Source organism: Phycodurus eques, chromosome 7 (assembly GCF_024500275.1).
Source record: "Phycodurus eques isolate BA_2022a chromosome 7, UOR_Pequ_1.1, whole genome shotgun sequence".
NCBI classification, from domain to species: Eukaryota; Metazoa; Chordata; class Actinopteri; order Syngnathiformes; family Syngnathidae; genus Phycodurus; species Phycodurus eques.
The window spans coordinates 16,928,021-16,948,388 of record NC_084531.1 but is presented as its reverse complement, the minus strand read 5'-3'; the positions used below and the strand labels follow the sequence as shown (position 1 = coordinate 16,948,388).

The 20,368-nt window shown below is 41.2% G+C and overlaps 1 protein-coding gene across 3 annotated transcripts in view; it reads left to right on the top strand.

Moving 5' to 3' along the window:
- dph1 (diphthamide biosynthesis 1) overlaps positions 1-20,368 on the top strand; it is a 119,088-nt gene that overhangs the window by 59,919 nt on the left and 38,801 nt on the right. The window contains exons 7-13 of one of the 3 annotated variants that reach the window (XR_009768907.1): positions 2,747-2,815; positions 3,485-3,641; positions 4,941-5,041; positions 14,280-14,358; positions 17,650-17,784; positions 17,938-18,058; positions 20,168-20,274. Coding sequence is in view for 2 of the 3 variants with exons in the window: in XM_061681584.1 (XP_061537568.1) it covers positions 2,747-2,815; positions 3,485-3,641; positions 4,941-5,041; positions 14,280-14,358; positions 17,650-17,784; positions 17,938-18,024 (628 nt within the window). In the remaining variant the exon portion in view is untranslated. Of the gene's footprint in view, positions 1-2,746; positions 2,816-3,484; positions 3,642-4,940; positions 5,042-14,279; positions 14,359-17,649; positions 17,785-17,937; positions 18,582-20,167; position 20,368 lie in introns of those variants that run through there. The other 2 variants (XM_061681584.1, XM_061681583.1) reach the window with 2 other exon arrangements.

Here is a 20,368-nt window from a genome sequence, read left to right as displayed (position 1 = left end):
CATAAATCTCATGGGAAAATAGTTTTATTCTATTAACATGCATCCAATTAGGTAATGAATGCATTTTCAAACTTTCACATCCTTTGATTTGTCATAATTTCTCTAGCCTCTCTTTACAGTGTGCTGTACAATGAATGTATAATTGATAATTTCACATCATCTGCCTTTGCTTGTACTCTGGCTCCTATTAAACCAATATGCAGATGTGAATGCAAAGAGGGGAATGTTGCATAATGTAACAGCGAATAACGTTATACTAAGAGCACATTCAATAAGAATAATTCATTATTGATGGCAGGGCTATGATGGACGGGAGAGCGAGGTTTTAGCAAAAGCAGCCTCTGAAGCGAGCGAGAAGGGAGGACATCTGTCGCTGAAGTGCAGCTGGTTTATTGTTCGCAGTATAATCAAGTGAAGGCCTTGGATGTTTTCAAGCCAAAAAAAGCGGTGGAAGAGAGAGTGTATTTTACAATCAATGGTCTATGTGATGTAACACATGCACAGAGCGCTCTTAGTGTGTGCTTTTAACAAACACGCGCGCAGACACTCAGAAAGCTATAAAATCTTCTAGGTAGACTGCACGGAAAAAGCTCCAACAGCACTTTCCCAACAGCTATAAATATTCAGCAATTAGTAATCTTAATTGCACGTCCTTCCCAGGGCTACTGAGACTGTACACATCATACTGTAATGCGAAGGGGCACTGACCTGAGACCACACCCTCTTAAAACATGGATGTTCTCAGTGTGGACCTGAGACTCGACTAGACAATTGACTCTCACCAAGCACTACCTCCCTTTAGTCTTAGTTTCAATTGAAGTCTCATTTATTTTTCCCCCTTGATGCATGCGGTTCATCTGATCAAGTGTGAATTGTGGTGAGAAGTCAATCCAATCTCAGTTGAAGCAAATTGTCCCTCACGGCATAATGTTGAGTAGAGCTGAGACAAACACACCTTCGGTTTCCTATAGCTCGGAAGACAGTCCATGTGCAGTAGTTATTAAAGATGGTTACTAATGGGAATTTTGCTGCGTATTATCATTTTCAACACTCAGTCCAGACCTTTTACTGTTTACTTGTGGCCACCACTTACCAATAATAGGAATTCCACACATCCAGCCATCCATTTTCAACACCGCTTATCCTGGTTGGGGGCGCTGGAGCCTATCCCAGCTGACTTCGGGCGAAAGGCGGACTACACCCTAAACTGGTCGCCAGCCAATCACAGGGCACATATATAGACACGGACAACCATTCGCACTCACATTCGCACCGTCACTGAGTGGGAACTGAACCCACGCTTCCCGCACCAAAGTCAGGCGAGTGTACCGCTACACACTCAGTGACGAATTCCACACACGATTAAGTCTTAAAAATGTAGTTTTTGCTGAAATCAAGGCCTTAATTATCCTTGAAATGTAATGTAAACATTTATTTGAGTATTCAAAGATCGTAAAAAAAAGAAAAAACTACCAGACACAAACAACATTGCCATTTTCATTGTCAAAAGTTCACATTCTTTTTGCATCTTAGCGTGATTGATATCCGAATAGGAGGAACAATCTTTTACTTGAGCTGGTCCTATAAGGGCTTAGCTAGCTCATTCTAATTTGGTGTATTTTTTCACATAAGGTCTTAAATTTGATTCAACCAGTCTTGAATTTTTTTTTTTTTTTTTAAAAGTCTTAAATATGAATACCCTACGCCTGTGGATACCCTGCAATAAGAGAAGCAGAGAGCAGTCTCACATGGTCTGTTGTCTCTGCTGGGATTTTTCTTCAACCAAGTGAAACAGAAATTAACAATGCATATGGACAAAACTTACAAACTGATAGAAATTGAACTAGCATTGCCAAAGCACCTTTCGTTTGGTTTCTAAGACTAGTTGGCAACCTCATCAAGATTGGGTTTAAATAACACCTGCCGGCATATTATGGTTAAAAAGCTGCATGGAGCAATTTTCTAAGCATCTCTCCTCTGACACACACAACTCAGGGGGTTTCTACCTCAGGCTATGTCCTGGCTCAGGCCAATAATGTGTCCAATTCTTGGCCTAAACCTGTTCCACTCTGCAACTCTGCACCCACAAATTCAGAAATGCTTCCTCCAAACAGAATTTTACTGTGTGTGAGGTGGACAAATAAATGTCAGTCCAGGGAAAGAGTGGGCCAACCCATCTCTCCGGGGAGGCAATAACTCAGCATGTAGCAACCATCTCAGCATGTGAAAGAAAATAGTTTGGGTTAATGGCACCCCATTTTTGTAGGTGCTTTGAATTCGTTATTTTTTTTTCATAATTGTATTTCCATTCCTATATGTTGTGTGAAGCACTTCATAGCCTCCCTGGAGAGAATTGTGGTGTATAAATAGATATGCCTTGCCTAGTGTTTTCAGACACCTGTACACATACCTCAGTGTTCTTTCTGTTTGTACACTCTGCCTACGCTCGGAGTCTGCTGAATCCCCGGTAGAAGGCCAAGGGTTAATTGAAAGGGCTTGCATTCTCTGTAAACAGCATGCTCCAATCGTTTGGGGTCATGTTCCCTGGACAGCAGACCTGGCCTAATCCTCCGCTTCAGCCTCGGGGCCCCGAGGCCTGCTCGGTCTTTAGTCTTCTCTGATAAGTTGAGCCACAGAGAGGGGAGACATTGATTTAAATTGCTTATTGATTTTACATTTACACAAATCATTTTCTCCTGATTTCCTGTATTAATTTCTCTTAAAAGTTGTCTTTTTCTTTCTGTAGCTATTTGGGAGATGGGAGATTTCACCTGGAGTCGATCATGATCTCAAATCCAGATATCCCTGCGTACAGGTATGGTAAATGACATGTAACATAACATAAAATGTTTTCTTGATAATTGAATGTAGGAATATTTTATTGTTGTTCGTCAAAAGGAGTAAAAGCAGATGACTGAATATAATGAGAATTAAGCAAGTACCTAAACAGACATTCGGTAATGCTGTAAATTTATGAGACACAGCACCAGCATAAGACCTGTTAAAAAATTCTACATTCACATGAGTTCAATCTCATCAATATACACAATTACAAATCAAAAACACGCTAATAAACATAGGTAAATTACAATCTCTGACAGTATCAATCAAAACTCTGGTCTTTTGCTGTAGTGCTGTGTCCTGATAAGACTTGGTGAGGATAAAATGTGGGTTTGATAACTCGTTGTTTGTATGCAAAGTGAAATTGTGTTGTAGGTATAGGCACAGCTGCACAGCTCACCGGTCTCTGTCACAAACAAGATTCTAATCTCAAGTGACGGCCCTGTATCCAAGGAAATCAGATTAGATACTCTGAAGTAGCTCGAGTTTACACAAACTGTTGTCATACTTGATGTGTTTTCATGATTGGATTTTTAATCTCGTCTTGCATTTCCGTCCTTGTGATAGATAGCTGAACAATAGTTGGTTTGACTGCATTTGTCGATAATGGTTAGGAATATGCGTGCTATTTTTCTGTCTATAGGTACGACCCCTACAGTAAAGTCTTCTCCAGGGAGTACTACGACCACGTGGCCATGCGTGCCTTGAGGCTAGAGGCCATCGACAAGGCTCGCTCAGCCCAGAGATGGGGGCTCATTTTGGGCACGCTGGGCCGTCAGGGAAACCCAAAAGTTCTGGAGGTGAGAGTGTAAATGTTTTGTTTCAGGAGCTTTTGTGTCCTGAGGCCTGCTGTGCAACTAGTTTGTAATATTTTTCAGTTTGACATTTTTGGTAACTTGAGGTTCCATCACTAGAAGTCCTCACACTGGAAAAGCGATTGCTATTTCAAGCATACGATGAAACATAAACAAACATAATTATATATATAAAACATGCGCTGTAGACATCACTTTTCAGGAGAAAACAAACCTTTAGATTGGTCAATAATTTCTCAAAGTAGCAGACTCGTGTGGGGTCAGACCAATAGTATAGATTTATCAAAAAATGTGGAATTGACCGAATTTGAACAATGGAGGTTTCGGACCCAATGGCAGTGATATGCGTATTCTGATTTCTTCCAAGTCAGTCGTTATCACCTGATCCGTGAGACTTCTGCCCTGCATGTTTTCCATGTTTCCCTGCTCCAATACGCTCAGTTTAAATGCCGCTATCATTATCAAACTTTGCAGAGCTTGGTGGTGTCTGGAAAACGTTATGGTTGAGATACTCCAGGACCACGCTTGGCACTCAATGTGTGATTTGCTGTAGCAAGTATGCTAATCTACTACGTGAGATGCATATAAATGCCATTGATATACAGTCAAAGACATATGGTGGTAGTCTTTCTGCCCTCCGACGAGGGAGAGGTAATATTTTAGCATAAATGTGGGGGATGGTTCAAGCGATATTTACAAGAGCTGAACTTCTCTGCCATATTGATCTGAAGAGATTAAGAAGTGGAGTGCCAGGTAAGGTTTTAAGTATGATCTGGTAAGAAAAATCAAGAAACTCAAATGGCCAGACACAGAAACACCCATAGGTTTTCATCTCACCAAACTACCATTTATTTATGTATTTATTTTAAACTAAATAACTCCTCGTTATCGGTATAGTTCCAAAACTTCAGAAAAGTGACAAGTCAAGTGATTGTGGAACCTCTCTTCACCTTTTGTTGAGACTTTTACCTCGCTTCGATACTGTTACGAAATACATTGCTTACCTTGGACAAGGTATATATGTGCCTTTAAATTTTTGAGCGATTCAACTTGGACTCTGAGGAAGACTACATTTGCATATTTCCCATGTAACCCCTCTAGATCAGGTTTAAAAGAAAATGAGTCCATCTGCCAAAGCTGCAGAAGTAACCTGTGCTTGTATGACTATCTCTGTTAGTTGGGTATAAATTAAAGTGGCGAGGTGTCACCACCCCGAGCGCAAATAATGTTTTGATACTAGGATTACTGCTTTGTCGCACTTCAAACTCCAAACTCTCTCTGTAGCACATAGAATCAAGGCTGCAGTCTTTGGGCAGGCGCTTTTCTCGAGTTCTTCTGTCTGAGATTTTCCCCAGCAAGTTGGATCTATTGCCTGATGTCGATGCGTGAGTAATTAGATGCGCACACGCATACACTAACACGCTACCAAAAGTAGAGCACATGTACTATGCACTTAATTAAGGTTGCTTGATCACAGCCTTTATGAAAACGCTGGCCAAATGTTCTCAATGCCTTCCTGAGTTCTCCACACTTGCCATGTCAATATAACTATCATGTACCTTTGAGACTTCTTCATCTCACCACCCAAAAAGTTGAGATTTTCCATTGAACTTCATATTCATTGTATGAAGTAGATATCTGTTAGAAATACATATTGGTCAAGCCCCTACACTTTTTTAAAATTGTTTTCATTGCAAGCAGACAACGTACATGCAAAGAGCAAAATATGTGCATGGTGACAGGGTAGACATTTTTAGCTGATGTTAGCATAATAAGCACATGGTGAACCCTCACTTAGCAACATGATTCAGTTAGCAAGCTCACTGTGTACTGTTGAACAAATATATTTCAAATTTCTGAAGTTTTTTTTATCAATAGATATTTCATTCTGACAGAGGGGACCTGTTGAACTTGACAACATCCGAAAACACACACAATATGATGAAAATTACAAAACACAAATGGAATTATTTATTCTGAAGCTATCCTCTGTTTCAATCTCTTTTTGAAGAAAGGCAAAATGCTGGTCATAATTTCGCAGAAAACATCTGAGAGTTTCTTAAAGGGGAAGTTAACCCATAATGAAGTGCAAAATGTTCCATGTGATTATGAAAATAGAATATACATGATGGCGGGACGGTGACCGACTGGTTAGCACATCTGCCTCACAGGTCTGAGGACCCGGGTTCAAATCCGGCTTCGCCTGTGTGGAGTTTGCATGTTCTTCCTGTGCCTGCGTAGCTTTTCTGCAGGTACTCTGGTTTCCTCCCACATCCCAAAAACATGCATGGTAGGTTAATTGAAGACTCTAAAATTGTCTGTACGGTGTGAATGTGAGTGTGATGGTTGTTTGTTTACGTGCCATTAAATTGACTGGCGACCAGTTCGGGGTGTACCCCGCCTCTCGCCCAGAGTCAGCTGGGTTAGGCTCCAGCACACCCACGACACAAGTGAGGATAAGCGGTACGGAAAATAAATGGATCAATGATAAAAAGGACTCGTTTTATCAAATACTGTAACTTGTTGTTCATTTTTTAAATTTAATATAATTTAACCACTAATTACACACACTGTAGTTAGCAAAGCAGTGTGTAGGAAATGTCCAAATCACATATATGAAAATAGTTGGTATAGAATGAAAGGAACTTATCATTGTACTGGTAAGTGTGCTAATGTTTGCCACTTAAGGCCTCAGCGTTTCATTATTCTACTACATGATCATGATAAGTGAGTGATTTTGATGAGGACACAAAGGGCACTTTATTGTGATATTGACCTTGCTGCAGAAAACACTACTTGGAGATGACAATGAATATTAGGTTTGCTTGTGTTGTTTGGTTAAGGCTTGCAAATGAATGCATCATTGTGGCCTTTTCCCCTTCATGCCGCTTCCAAAATGTATGCATGGGAAATTAAATGTACTCTCTTTGAGAAGGTCACAACTTTTCAGTTTAGTTTAGTAAATACAACACTTGTCCTCCTATTGTGCCCATTATACATTTGTTTTATTTTCTGGTTCCCCCCCCCCTCCCATGTGTTCCAGCTACTTGTGTCCAAAAGCAGTATTTGTCAAAATTGGTTAGAGAAAATACCACTTTAAAAAAAAAAAATAGGCATGCCTACTACCTTTAGCAGAATAGCTCCACAGCTCCTCTTTCCTACTACTTTGTTGGCTCTCGATTGCTTTGGTTGTCAAATAATTTAGGAATGGCTGTAAAATTACATGAAAACTGGGGTCCAAAACCCAGAACCTGACCAAAACCATGCCAAGAACGTGGGATAAGAAACATGCCCGACAACAAGTTGTGACAAACAGATATAATGTCACAAAATTCCAAGTGACCTATGGACCACTTTGGGTTTTTGGGCACCACTACTGAGCCACACAATGCACTTTGAGCACTCTCTCCAGTAGAATGGCATCTTTCAGAGCAATTGTGTGGCCCAAAACACGCCTTAAAGTTCCAATCCGCAATCATGACTGAATTGCACATTTAGTCGAAAGGTGGGTGGGCATCATCATAAATTGCTTGCTGTAACAAGAAGAGAACAAATGGGCTACAGCTTCATTAATATAATAAGCATTCATAGGGAGTTTGTCTGCTTTTGCCATTTCAGCATTGGAACATTGTCCACTTTCATCAACAGACAAGCGAGGCATATCAGTGGTGATATGTATGTTACTCATCTTGTATTTGTTAAATCGCTAAGGATTACCTAAATAAACAAGATTTCATATGTATGCCGTGCAGATTGAGGATGTTGATGCACATAGGGATTTATAATAGGTCGATAAAACACGTTGCTAATAATCCCAGTGTGATAAACTCCCCACGACTGAATACTGCACTATTCTTACACTCATAAAACCATTTTCATAGTAGCAGGCGTTTTCCGATTTGTCAGTCAATCAATGGATGAGGACGAAGGTGAACATGGACTCTGTGTGTGCGAGTGTTCAAGTTGCAGTAGTGCTCCCATGCTCCTTAAGTTTCAGACCAGTCGCTCTTTCCCTCTCTCACTCCGCAATGCTGGTGTGATGTGTGAGAGAGGAGTGGCTGAAAAACGGACAGCAATGTTTGAGCGAGATTGAGAGGGGTTTGCTCTCACAGAGATGGAGTAAAGCGGAGGGTGGTGAATAGAAAATCATTGTTAAACAATGTAATGTTCTTGGACAATGGACATAAGAGCAAAAATAAACATCTCAGACATACAGTGGGTACGGAAAGTATTAAGAATTTTTCACTCTGTTATATTGCAGCGATTTGCTGAAATCATTTAAGTTGAAATTTGAATTGTTGAAATTTTTGCAGATTTATTTAAAAAAAAAACAAAAAAAAACTGAAATATCACACAGGCATAAGTATACAGACCCTTTGCTGTGACACTCATATTAAACTCGGGTGCTGTCCATTTATTCTGATCATCTTGGAGATGGTTCTACACCTTCATTGGAGTCCAGCTGTGTTTGATTATACTGATTGGACTTGATTAGGAAAGCCACACACCTGTCTATATAAGACCTTACAGCTCACAGTGCATTTTCAGAGCAAATGAGAATCATGAGGTCAAAAGAACTGCCTGAAGAGCTCAGAGACAGAATTGTGCCAAGGCACAGATCTGGTCAAGGTTACAAAAAATTTCTGCTGCACTTAAGGTTCCTAAGAGCACAGTGGCCTCCATAATCATTAAATGGAAGACATTTGAGACGACCAGAACCCTTGCTAGAGCTGGCCATCCGTCCAAACTGAGCCATCGGGGGAGAAGAGCCTTGGTGAGAGAGGTAAAGAAGAACCCAAAGATCACTGTGGCTGAGCTCCAGAGATGCAGTCGGGAGATGGGAGAAAGTTGTAAAAGGTCAATCATCACTGCAGCCCTTCACCAGTCAGCGCTTTATGGCAGAGTGGCCCGACGGAAGCCTCTCCTCAGTGCAAGACACATGAAAGCCCGCATGGAGTTTGCTAAAAAACACCTGAAGGACTCCAAGATGGTGAGGAATAAGATTCTCTGGTCTGATGAGACCAAGATAGAACTTTTTGGCCTTAATTCTAAGCGGAATGTGTGGAGAAAACCAAGCACTGCTCATCACCTGGCCAATACAGTCCCAACAGTGAAGCATGGTGGTGACAGCATGCTGGAGGTTTTTTTTTCAGCAGCAGGGACAGGGAGACTGGTTGAAATCAAAGAGAAGATGAATGCGGCCAAGTACAGGGATATGCTGGACGAAAACCTTCTCCAGTGCTCAAAACCTCAAACTGGGCCAAAGGTTCACCTTCAAAAAAGACAATGACCCTAAGCACGCAGCTAAAATACTGAAGGAGAGGCTTCAGAACAACTCTGTGACTGTTCATGAATGGCCCAGCCAGAGCCCTTTCTTAAACCCAATTGAGCATCTCTGGAGAGACCTGTAAATGGCTGTCCACCAACGTTCACCATCCAACCTGACAGAAGTGGTGAGGATCTGCAAGGAGGAATGGCAGAGAATCCCCAAATCCAGGTGTGAAAAACCTGTTCCATCAATCCCAAAAAGACTCATGGCTGTATTAGCTCAAAAGGATGCTTCTACTAAATACTGAGCAAAGGCTCTGAATACTTATAGCTATGTGATATTTCAGTTTTTCTTTAATAAATCTGTAAAAATCTCAACAATTCTGTTTTTTTTCTGTCAATATGGGATGCTTGTGTGTACATTGAGGGGGAAAAAAATGGAATTAAATGATTTTAGAAAATGGCTGCAATATAAGGGGGTCTGACTACTTTCCGTACCCACTGTATGTCTGAGATTTTTCTTTTTTTATATATATATTATTTTATTTTTTTTTGCTTTTAGGTCCACTGTCCAGCAACATTACATTGTTTAACAATACATAAGTCTCGAGCTGATTATCATAAAATGATCGCAGAATGTTAGTAGGATTTTCGCAGATAAAACAAAGTAGTAGTGTAAGAAATAAAAAAGGGATTTTTTTTTTTTTTTTTTTTTTTTTGGAAGACAGACAATTTCCATGTAGCTGTTACATCTTTATCAAGGCTGTTGGTCATTCATTGAGTGAGTCTACTTTAGGGATGGAATGGGAAGGTGTGTTTTATAAAGCTAGCGACAGCATTGTTTCATAATTGCTTCCGTAATTTATCAGCCGCATAGCCTTCATGTATTTTTGGCTTATCTGATCCGCTCAGCTAGAAATTGTTCAGCAGCTTTATTTTTTTGCCCACCTCCCATCATCCCCTATGAATATGTTTGTGTGAGCCTAGCAACAATAGACACAACAAACCACCTGGTGTCTTGCAATGTGTCGTGTTGTATTGTGGGAGGGATGGAACCAAGAGAGAAATTTTGATTGAGCGCAGACCCGTATTCCAAGCTTTCTCTGCCTTTTGACACCCACATACTCATAAAGGGTGCCGCTATTATATTCGCTTGAGTGTGTAATTAGACTATCCCCAAGCAGGCTTTGTACTATTGTACACATATCTGCTCGCCACACATGGTTATCTCGACTAGACTGCCGCCATACCACCCAGTGCATTGCAGCATTTAATCTTATCCATTTGAGTTTTTGACAACAGCCCAATTAAATGGCTATTTCTGTGAAATGTTACCTCCTCTTGCAAGTATCGAAAGCCTAATTGCTGCAGTGGTGGGTCAGGAATGAAGCAAGGCAGCTAGTGCTGCATGTGGTTACAGCAGCACTAAATGTTCTAGAGTCTCCGGTTACAGTACGTTTAACGCTCACATGACAGGTTGTCTCAGAGTATAAACGTTCTTTTTTCTGATCGTTCCCTCTCGCTCTTTTTCAATCTTGTCCGTTTCCTTAGAGACTTGCCCAAAGCCCACTTATCTTGTTCAGGATCACTGTTGCAGTGGAGCCAGCTGATATTGGGCGAGCAGCGGTTTACGCCCTGCATTGGTCCCTGGTTAATCGCAGTGCACATACAGATAAACAACTATTTTCTTTCACACCCATAGGGGATTTAGAGTCACCAATTTAACCAAGTTTTCTGACTCCCTAACTTTAGAAAACTCACACAAACACAATCAGAACATGCAATATCAACACAGAAAGGAGGCACACCTGTACCACCACACTGCAAACAGTGGGCTTAAAAAAAGGGGGCAAAAAAAGGAATGCAATCAGGAATACCTGTTATTTTACTTAATTTAAGCAGTTATCTGCCAATAAAGTTTGACTTGGCAAAGTTTCTTAGAAAAAGTAAACATAGCTAGCCTCCCCCCAAAAAAACCAAACACCAATGACTTTAAACTAGTGAATATGTATAAAATTCTACGTTTTAAGAATGGCATGTCCACTCTCAAAGGTGCTGCAGTAGTCGGAACTCAATCACCATCTATTTTTTCCCCATCATGTCTAATACACCCGCCCCCCTCCCCCCCAAACAAACATGCCATTTTTGGGGGGGTTTCCTGAAGAGTGATGGTTTTGGAGATGGGAGGTTTCCACCCAACTCCAGCAATATGCATGTTACGTATGTGTTGGATGTTGTGCATGTACTTAAGAGCACGATCGAACCCTTGCACTGTAATTATAGGTGTCCTCCTGAGCTGATTGTCTTTGGTGGTGCAGGTTAGGCCACATAAAGGCTTCCAAGTTATTAACCGCAACTGATGGACTTAAAGGTCTCATTTCCAATTCGCCATCTCGGTTTTGCACGTGGCAGCAGTGAGGAGATTGGTGCAAGTGTGTGTGATTCAGCTGGCTCTCAAATCATGAGGGATGGGAAACAATCCTCTCTTCGGGAGAGAGACATTCAGAAGGGGGAGGAAAAAAAATACAGAATTTGAAAATGAGAAAATGCCACGCATTTGCCGAAAGGGAGGATGGAATGTTTCTGTGACGGAGAGCAGAGCCGAGCGGGAGTCATCTGTGCAATCAATTCAGCAGCTCAGAAACTTTGCCAAAGTTGGCAAAAGGGAGACAGATGGGCAATTCTAACATTCAAGCGATTAGGCTTTTATTTCACCCCCTCCCCACTGCTCCATCTTTGCCTCTTTCAATGACATCATACATCTAGCCTTATCTCTATGTCCTATACACGCACCGCTTCATCTATTCTCTCTCTCTATTCTCGGGATGAGGGACAAGGGTCGGCTGCCTCAGTGGCAATGGAGTCTTGGATGGGATTGTTCTGCGAAAGCTAACCTGCACCATTTTCTCCATCTCCTGCCCCCCTCCTCCCATATTGTTCATTTTTCTCCCCTCCAGCTGTTTACCCCCCCTTCTTCCCCCCTCATGCATTTTCAAGAGTAAACACTCTTCTCTCGCAGACAATCTTCCTGCTCTCTCTTCTCCTTGCCTTGTGCCCCACCTCCCTCGCCGCCATCTGCTCCATCTTTATTGCTCTTCCTCCCTACACTATCTGTGTCTTCCTCATCTCTTTCATACATAGACCCAACCCACCAGTCCTCCTTACTCCCTCCCACCACTCTGTCTGCCGGCAATGTAGGCTACCTCCATAGAGACCTCAATGGCGGTTCTTTTTTCTTTTTTTAATTCACACTCACCTAACCTCTTCTCCTTTTTTCTTTTACTGCATTTTTTTGTCCCCTAATGCCCCCACCGCTCAACTACCCCCTTTGCAACATTACTCATCCCCTGACTGCCTCAGCATTCACACAGTGTAGCGCGGCTGTTTGCGAATCAGGACACTTCTCACCAAACAGATGCCTGCGATCAGGTGGAAAGAGGAAGCTGCACGGCTCCCATGTATGAGGGTGGACTCAGATGTGCCCCACCTCCTTTTAGGATCTTCGTGTCTTGTGACTTAGCCTTTTTTACAATTAGATCTAGAACTATTTGAATCATGACTATGTTACCTCCATCATAAGGGAGTTGAAATAAAACAATCCTTATGTGACTGAATTGTAGACTTTCAGCTTTAATTAAAGATGTTTCATAAATATGGCATTTATAAAATTTGGAAATTCAATGTTGAATACCAAAATTTATTGGGGATCAAAAGTATCTGAGGAAAGTGACATTTTGTAAATTTAACCATAATCTTCAATATTGTCCAAAATATGAGTCTCCTTCCTGGAGTTGCTCCTTGTTTGAGAGTTTTGATGCCTTCACTTTTGTCTTCAAATAAAAAGCATGCTCTATTGTTTTGCGATCAGGTGACTTACTTAGCCATTGGAATATTATTATTATATATTTCTTTGCCAACATAGTTGTTTTTGGTGTGCCTTCCAATCAGCTTTGTAGCATTTGAGTAGAGCGTATAGACATGTACACTATATTGCCTAAAGTTTTCGCTCACCTGCCTTTACTCAGATATTAAATTAAGTGACACCCCATTCTTAATCCATAGGGTTTAATATGACATCGGTCCACCCTCTGCAATAATACCATTTTAAACTATTTTGGAAAGACTTTCCACAAGGTTTAGGAGTGGTTTTCCAGAAGAACATTTGCGAGGTTACACTCTGTTACACACTAATGTCGGACAAGAAGGCCTTGATCTCAGTCTCTGCTCTATCCATCCATCCATCCATTTTCCACACCGCTTATTCTCACTAGGGTCGCAGGCATGCTGGAGCCCATTCGAGCTGACTCTAGGCGAGAGGCGGTGTACACCCTGAACTTGTCGACAGCCAATCGCAGGGCACATTGTAGACAAACAACCATTCGCACTCACATGCACACCTACGGACAATTTTGAGTCTTCAATTAACCTACCATGCATGTTTTTGGGATGTGGGAGAAAACCGGAGTACCCAAAGAAATCACACACAAGCATGGGGAGAACACGCAAACTCCACACAGGCGAGGCTGGGTCCTCAGAACTGTGAGGCAGATGTGCTAACAAGTTGGCCACCGTCTCCGCTCTAATCCATCGAAAATTGTTCTATAGGTTGAGGTCAGGAATGTGCAGGCCACTCAAGTTCAACCACATCAAACTCTCTCATCCGTGTCTTTATGAAGACACGGATGAGAGAGTTTGATGGCCCCTTCCTGTTCATTTGGAACAGGAAGGGGCCATCTCCAAACTGTTCCTACAAAGTTGGAAATGTCCAATATATTAGCCCATGAGCTCCAGTGAAAGGAACTCTTCAGCATACCAAGAAATTTTGGACAGTCAAACAGTCAACACAATAGAGTTCAATTACTGAAGACAAAATTAATGGCACTGAGAAAAACAATCCAGCAGCAACTGAAATCAGCTGCAGAGAAGGCATGGGAAGGCAGGGAGGAATTTTGGTGTTCAACAATAGCTATATTTTTTATTTTTGACACATAAAATTGAGGTAGCCTACATAAAATGTTTGGTCAAGGTTTTTTAAACCTCCCATTGATAATTTCATGCATGGGACCTTGGGTCCCCTGGGTACTTTTTCATACTTCCTATTATGATAGAAATAATGCAAATGATGTCGAGGGCTAATTTTTGTTTAGCTCTCCAGCAGGTGCTACTGAGTAAGTTTTGAGGAGTCGTGTTTTGGACCCCTAAAATACTGTACATACATTTTCACCAGGATGCTTGTACTGGCAAAAATGTGAGTTTCTGGATGGATCGAGTTCCCCTGCATCGTTGTCCAAATACTTGCATTATGAGTTTCTATGGCGTTGAAGTGTAGGACTTTATGTGCCTTCTCTCCTGCAGGTGGGTACAGATTGCGTGTCCACGGCTGTCCATCGATTGGGGTTCGGCGTTCTCAAAACCCCTGCTGTCTCCCTATGAGGTAAATGGCCTGCTCAATCTTGCCGTTAACTCGTCAGAGCCCCCCGCCCACACACTTTAAATGCCCACATTGGTCGCGCAGCCTAGTTGTACCGTCATAGCAGCCATATTGTTAATTGTGGCAAAAGTGTTTTTTTAAATTGTGGTGACGTTGTTCGAGGGGGGCCTTGGTAGCGACATGGTTGTGAAATGGCGGCATAGGGCAGAACTGGATCGCACAGCTGCCGCCCCTTCCTGCTTGTCAGAAAGGGAGGGAAAGGTCCTCAACAAGTTTCATTTTGAAGCCAGTGGCTGCTGCCGCTGCTGTATTTGAGTAATAAAACTAAAATAAATAAATAAATAAAATAAAAAAAATAAGGAAGGCGGATTGAGATGGGTTAGGCTTATGTGGCCACGGTTTAGTAATGTGAGCTATTAATTCATTCAGACATCCTTGTGAAATGTTTCTGAGGGAACTTACCTTCTTGAATAGGAAGTGCTGGTTGTTTTTTCTTTTTTTATATACAGTGCAGTTTTTCCACACGGTCGCTTTTGTTTTGGAGGCTACTTTGCTCTCCCTTTCTCTCTAGCCGCCATTTAACATTTTTTTTTTTTTTTTTTTAACATCTGCATTCAAATAGTTTGAAGCTGCACTTGTGTGAGGAACGCATCCTGACACAGTCGCCAGTGAGTGCTTTTACGTGTGCTGTGGCATTTAGAGAGAAAATGACAGCGGCAGGAGGGAAAAGAGCCAGGAGGGCGGAGTGAGCCTGGAGACGAGGGGCTGATGGAGCGGGGGCACTCATTTTCAGGGCCTCTCATGTTATATTTATAGTCAATAAAACGCACTCGTCTCTCTTGTTGGAGCGGAGATTAGCAGCGCAAGATAGCATGCGCAGAGAGGAGGCGGGGATTGAGAGGTGGGGTGACAAAATAAGGACAGAGAAGAAGAATGTGAAAGAAAAACATGAGTTTGTGAAACCTTATTCCTTTGATTGTGTTCCTGTCACTTTTGTTTTAACTTATGCGTGTCTGTTTAGATTCATCTTCATCTAAAGTAGAAAACTGACTGGCAATAGTGACCTTACTGTCATTCAAATAAATTAGACTTCTGCTTTGTCATGAAAATGGCACCAGATAGAGAGAAGACCTCAGCCGAGGCCAAACAAACTTGGCACAGGATGGTCACCTTCATGTTGTCGCCGTCCGATGAATAACCGTGTATATCACGTTTCAGGGGCAGAAAGAAACTGACAGAGAAATATTTCTGAAAAACACAACACAAACCAGTAAATTAGACAGATTTGCCACCATAAATTCTGTATTTCCACACCCAGGCAGCACGGTTTACTAGTGGTACGCCTTGCAGTCCAGAAGTTCTTGGTTTGATTCCTTTGTGGAGTTTGCATGTTTTTCTGTGCTTCTGTGAGTTTTTTCCAGGTACTCTGGCTTCCTCCCACATTCCAAAAACATGCTTGTTAGGTTAATTAGACACTAATTTCTGGAAAATGGTAATGGAGATACAGGGGGTCCTCTGTTTACGATGGTCCCGACAAGGTTTCAAGGCTATGAATGCCGTGCAATGCACTAGTTTGTGCTAGCGCATAAGAATACGTCATCACGAGGGACAAAAATGCATGCTTAGTTACCTACAGTACGTACTTGCTAATTTTAATTTGATTATTTGGTGTCTGTTTCTTCCAAATATGTTACTGTAACTAGCATAGGTTAGTGATAGACTAACTATGGCGTGTTCTGACCTATGTACAAATTTGTGTTATGTCTCCGCCGCAGGAATGGAATTCCGTCATAAACCGAGGACTGCCTGTACTTGATAAAAACAAGGCATTGTAAAACGTTTTCATTAGTTGTTCAGCCAGACATTTAACAGTCCAGCCAAGACAACAAATGGATTGCACTTTCTGTATAATACTAATAATACTATAACCCCCCTCTAATCATGAGGAATAGGGACTGAGCGACTTACAGATGATTTGATTTCGAAAGTGCGAGAACGCTGGCGTGTCGTCGCCTTCGCAACCCATAAAATAGCAATTGTCGACCCTTAACGAGACCACCGTTGATTGTTAGCTCAGGTTTTCTTTAATAGCCACTCAGCAGAGCAGAAATGTGCATGTGACAAAGACACACTGTAACTTCTGCTAACATCCCGAGCTTAACTACCCAACATACAATGATCTTTGAACGGTTGAGGTATGTCACTTTAGCGTACTTCATTGACACCGATTCCGACTTTCCTACGAGCCAGGGATTTGACACAATCTTTTGGCATTTTAGGGGATTATAGAAAGAGGACATGCTACGGCAATAGCTGAGGATAGGTTCCACATAAAAAAAAAATAATAATATGCAAATTAGCGAAGAGTGAAACACAAGTAGTTTGAGCGTTCAATGTACAACCCCAATTCCAATGAAGTTGGGACGTTGTGTTAAACATAAATAAAAACAGAATACAATGATTTGCAAATCACTTTCAACCTATATTTAATTGAATACACTACAAAGACAAGATATTTGATGTTCAAACTGATTAAGACTGATTGATGTTCAAACTAGATTATATAAATATTTGTAGTGTACTCAATTAAATATAGGTTGAACATGATTTGCAAATCATTGTATTCTGTTTTTATTTATGATCAACACAACGTCCCAACTTCATTGGAATTGGGGTTGTAGTTCAGATTGGGTTAAATGTGGCAAAAAGGTTTGCCTTGGACAGTGACAGTAATTGTGAACCGTAATAATCCCGTCAGGTAAAATCTGACAAGAAGAGACAAGGGAGCGTGTGATAATTTTAATTTGTTTTACCCTGTACATCAGCTATTTTTTGATCAGCTATCATAAAAAGATGACTTGGTTTTATGTTTTGACACGGGAACAAACATCACAGACCACATGCTACTCAGTAGCTGTTTAAAGAAAATAAAAGATTTAAAGACAGACAATTACACGCTTCAATAATACATGCAATTAGAATTAATGTTCCCCTTATTTTGTCCAGTTAATGAAATGTCCACAGTAAAAACTCAACACTTGCTGCAATGCGACCCCCTGCTCTTCTCCTCGCTACTCTCCAACAGCTGCTGTTACGCCGTGTAGCTGCACACAACATGATGATGCCGCCTGTTCTCCAAACTTGATATTTTGACACCTGTCTCGTCTGTAGTGTCTGTGTCTCTGCTTACCTGCACATAAAACACTCTTAAAAATGCACTTCTGCTAGAGAGAATCAGTAAAATTCCAAATCTGTTCATCTCATTCATTTGAACTCTCTCCATCCTTCCCACAGGCAGCAGTGGCCCTCCAGGAGACGTCCTGGAAGGAGGTCTACCCCATGGACTTCTACTCCAATCAGAGCCTTGGGCCATGGACCCCCAACCACCCGGACAACCAGCCTGCTCGCCCCACTCGAGCAAAAGCCCAGGTGAGGCAGAACTCAGGATATCTTTACTGCATGTGGCCGTAGTGACACCTAGTGGTGCATTCGCCACAACCTTGAATTACTTGGGATGCACAAAGCTCATTTGTCTGGAAACCTGTTATTCGGTCTTAATTTCACTTGAATAATCATTTTTAGGTTGGCTATCCGGCTGCTTCCCTGCAGAAAGCCAACAAGCAGCCTGCTCAGGCGCAGTGCGCCCCCTGTGGCTGCCAAGGGGAATAATGCAGCAACAGTTCTCAAGACTGATTAGAAGAAAGTGGGTATACACTTAAGCCAACCTGCCAAAACGAATCCGTCACTTCTTACAGCAAATCACACTGTACTTCTCCACACACTGCAGCATTCAGAACACTTGTTAACACTCATGAGATCATATCTCTGACGTCTTCATGCATGTTCATTAGTAGCATTCCCATGGAGAAGTTGTCGGAGTTTTGCCCCATGCGCTGGAAATGTAATGGAGAGACGCCATTGGGTACTGTGTGAAGGAAAAAGAAAGCGAGACAATGACCAAGAGTGTGGTGACTTTGGTCGGACGCGACCCACTTGGATTTGATTTAAATGCTGTACGAGCAGTGTTCTTGTTGTTCACGCCATGCTTCACACGCAGCCCTTCTGGGATCCACTCTATGGGATGAAGCACTTTTTTATTTTTTATTTATTTTTTTTATTTTTTTTAAAGCACCGCAAGAGCTTTCTGCCAAATAGCTCTGCTACGACAGCACTGTAATTCTTACTTTTATGACTTTTTAGTAAACAATAAATGGAAAACAAATCAATTATTTTCTGTTTGAGTTTTTGATGTTTATTTTTCACCAGCTGCAAGGCAGAAGCGAGAATATCCCCCAGTCACGAATGTTCTCCGTCATCATTATTTATTGATGGAGGATTCGGTCAATAAATAAATATATAAATGTAAAACAAATTTTGCTGCAGAAAAAGCAGACTGTCCTCCACACAACCTGAGAACTCCCCCCCTACCTCCCTCGTGGGTGAGGGCTTAGGTGTTAATGCCAAAAAATGTCCCCTTACTTTTCTCATCACGGCGTCTCCAGGACAACATGTCTGTCTGTCCTCCTCATGTGTCTCACGTCCAGGCTATAGTCAGATGTACGGCAGCAAAGAAGAAATACTCGGCCCCGCCAAGACCTTAATGTTTGTTTTTGTGTTTTTTTTGTTTGTTTGTTTTTTTTGCATCAGGGAACAGCGGGATCATTTAATGAGTCCCTTCCCCAAAGCTGTAGAGGGGCGCTTTTAATTTCATAGCTTTAGGATTTGTTTAACTTTAGATAATACAACTCTGGAGAGAAGATCAGAAAGAGAGTTTTTTTTTCTCCAAAGCTGACTAAAGATATTTTTTGTTTGAAAGTCTTAAACACTAATAACTTTGATACCAATACTATATAGTATGAATTTTACTACTTTTTCATGTCTTATATTTTGTTTTCTTTTTTTACTCTCCTCTCTGTATCCAGGTTGGCATTGCAAAGAGAATCTGTTCTCAAATGCCTACTTATAGAATAAAGTTTAAATAAAAAAATCTATATATTTTTCCCACAATTTCAAACGGTTCACAGGTGTTTTAATAATATGTCTATGACATGCGTTTGACAAAAGATCCTAAGAACTATAGTACACTTTTCTCACCCTGTTTCTTGTCTTTGCTTAAATGAGCCTGTCCCTCTGCCCCATATACTGCTGGACCAATGGTGAGTCTGGCTTTAGTTGCCTAAGACTGGCGGGGGTGGAGAGGCCAACTATTTGTATACAAGTTAATAAAAAGTACATTTTCCATACATAACCTTTAAAGCAAGAATTCATGCATTTTGGCCTAATTGTAACATTGTAACATTTACGTCAAACTTTGCTTGCATTTTAGCAATGTCTAATGAAAAACATGCACACAAGCCTTTTATTATTATTATTATTTTTATTTTTTTAAATCCACCATTACTGTTTTAGAGTTGCACTTCTCTGCGTTATCCATTTCCTTAAAAGAACTATTGATGTTGCACTTTCCTTGAGTGAAACGATTTGGGGGGTTTTATACACGACTAAACAAGTTTGGATATGCTTTCTCATTCATAGCACAAGCGAGTGCACCCAAACTTCTGACTGGTGGTGTATGCACTACTCACAGAAAGTTTGGGATATCCGGCTTTCGGATACAATTTCAGTATGAACCTGAAATGCACTATAACCTTTACGGGTGAAAAATTTTTTTTTAATGTTTAATAAGTTTTTCATACCTTGCTGTATTTTTTATTTTTAAACAAAGTTTTCTAACAATGGGCTGAACAACAACATTCACGACAGTTTTTTGTTTTGTTTTTCTTATCCCACCTCCTTTCTGTAACTCCTCCAGTCCCATTGTATCTTTGTTGCAACCTGCTGATGACAACTCTTTCACATGCTAAGCTCAGTGGCCACTTCCCTCTAAGAACATCCTGTTTGAAGCCTCGCAATGATGAGGTACTGTTGATCAATTGTTTGTTGTTTTCATTGTCTCAAGATGTCAAAATGTGAACAGCATGATGAAGAGGACTGTTTAAATACCAATTTTAAT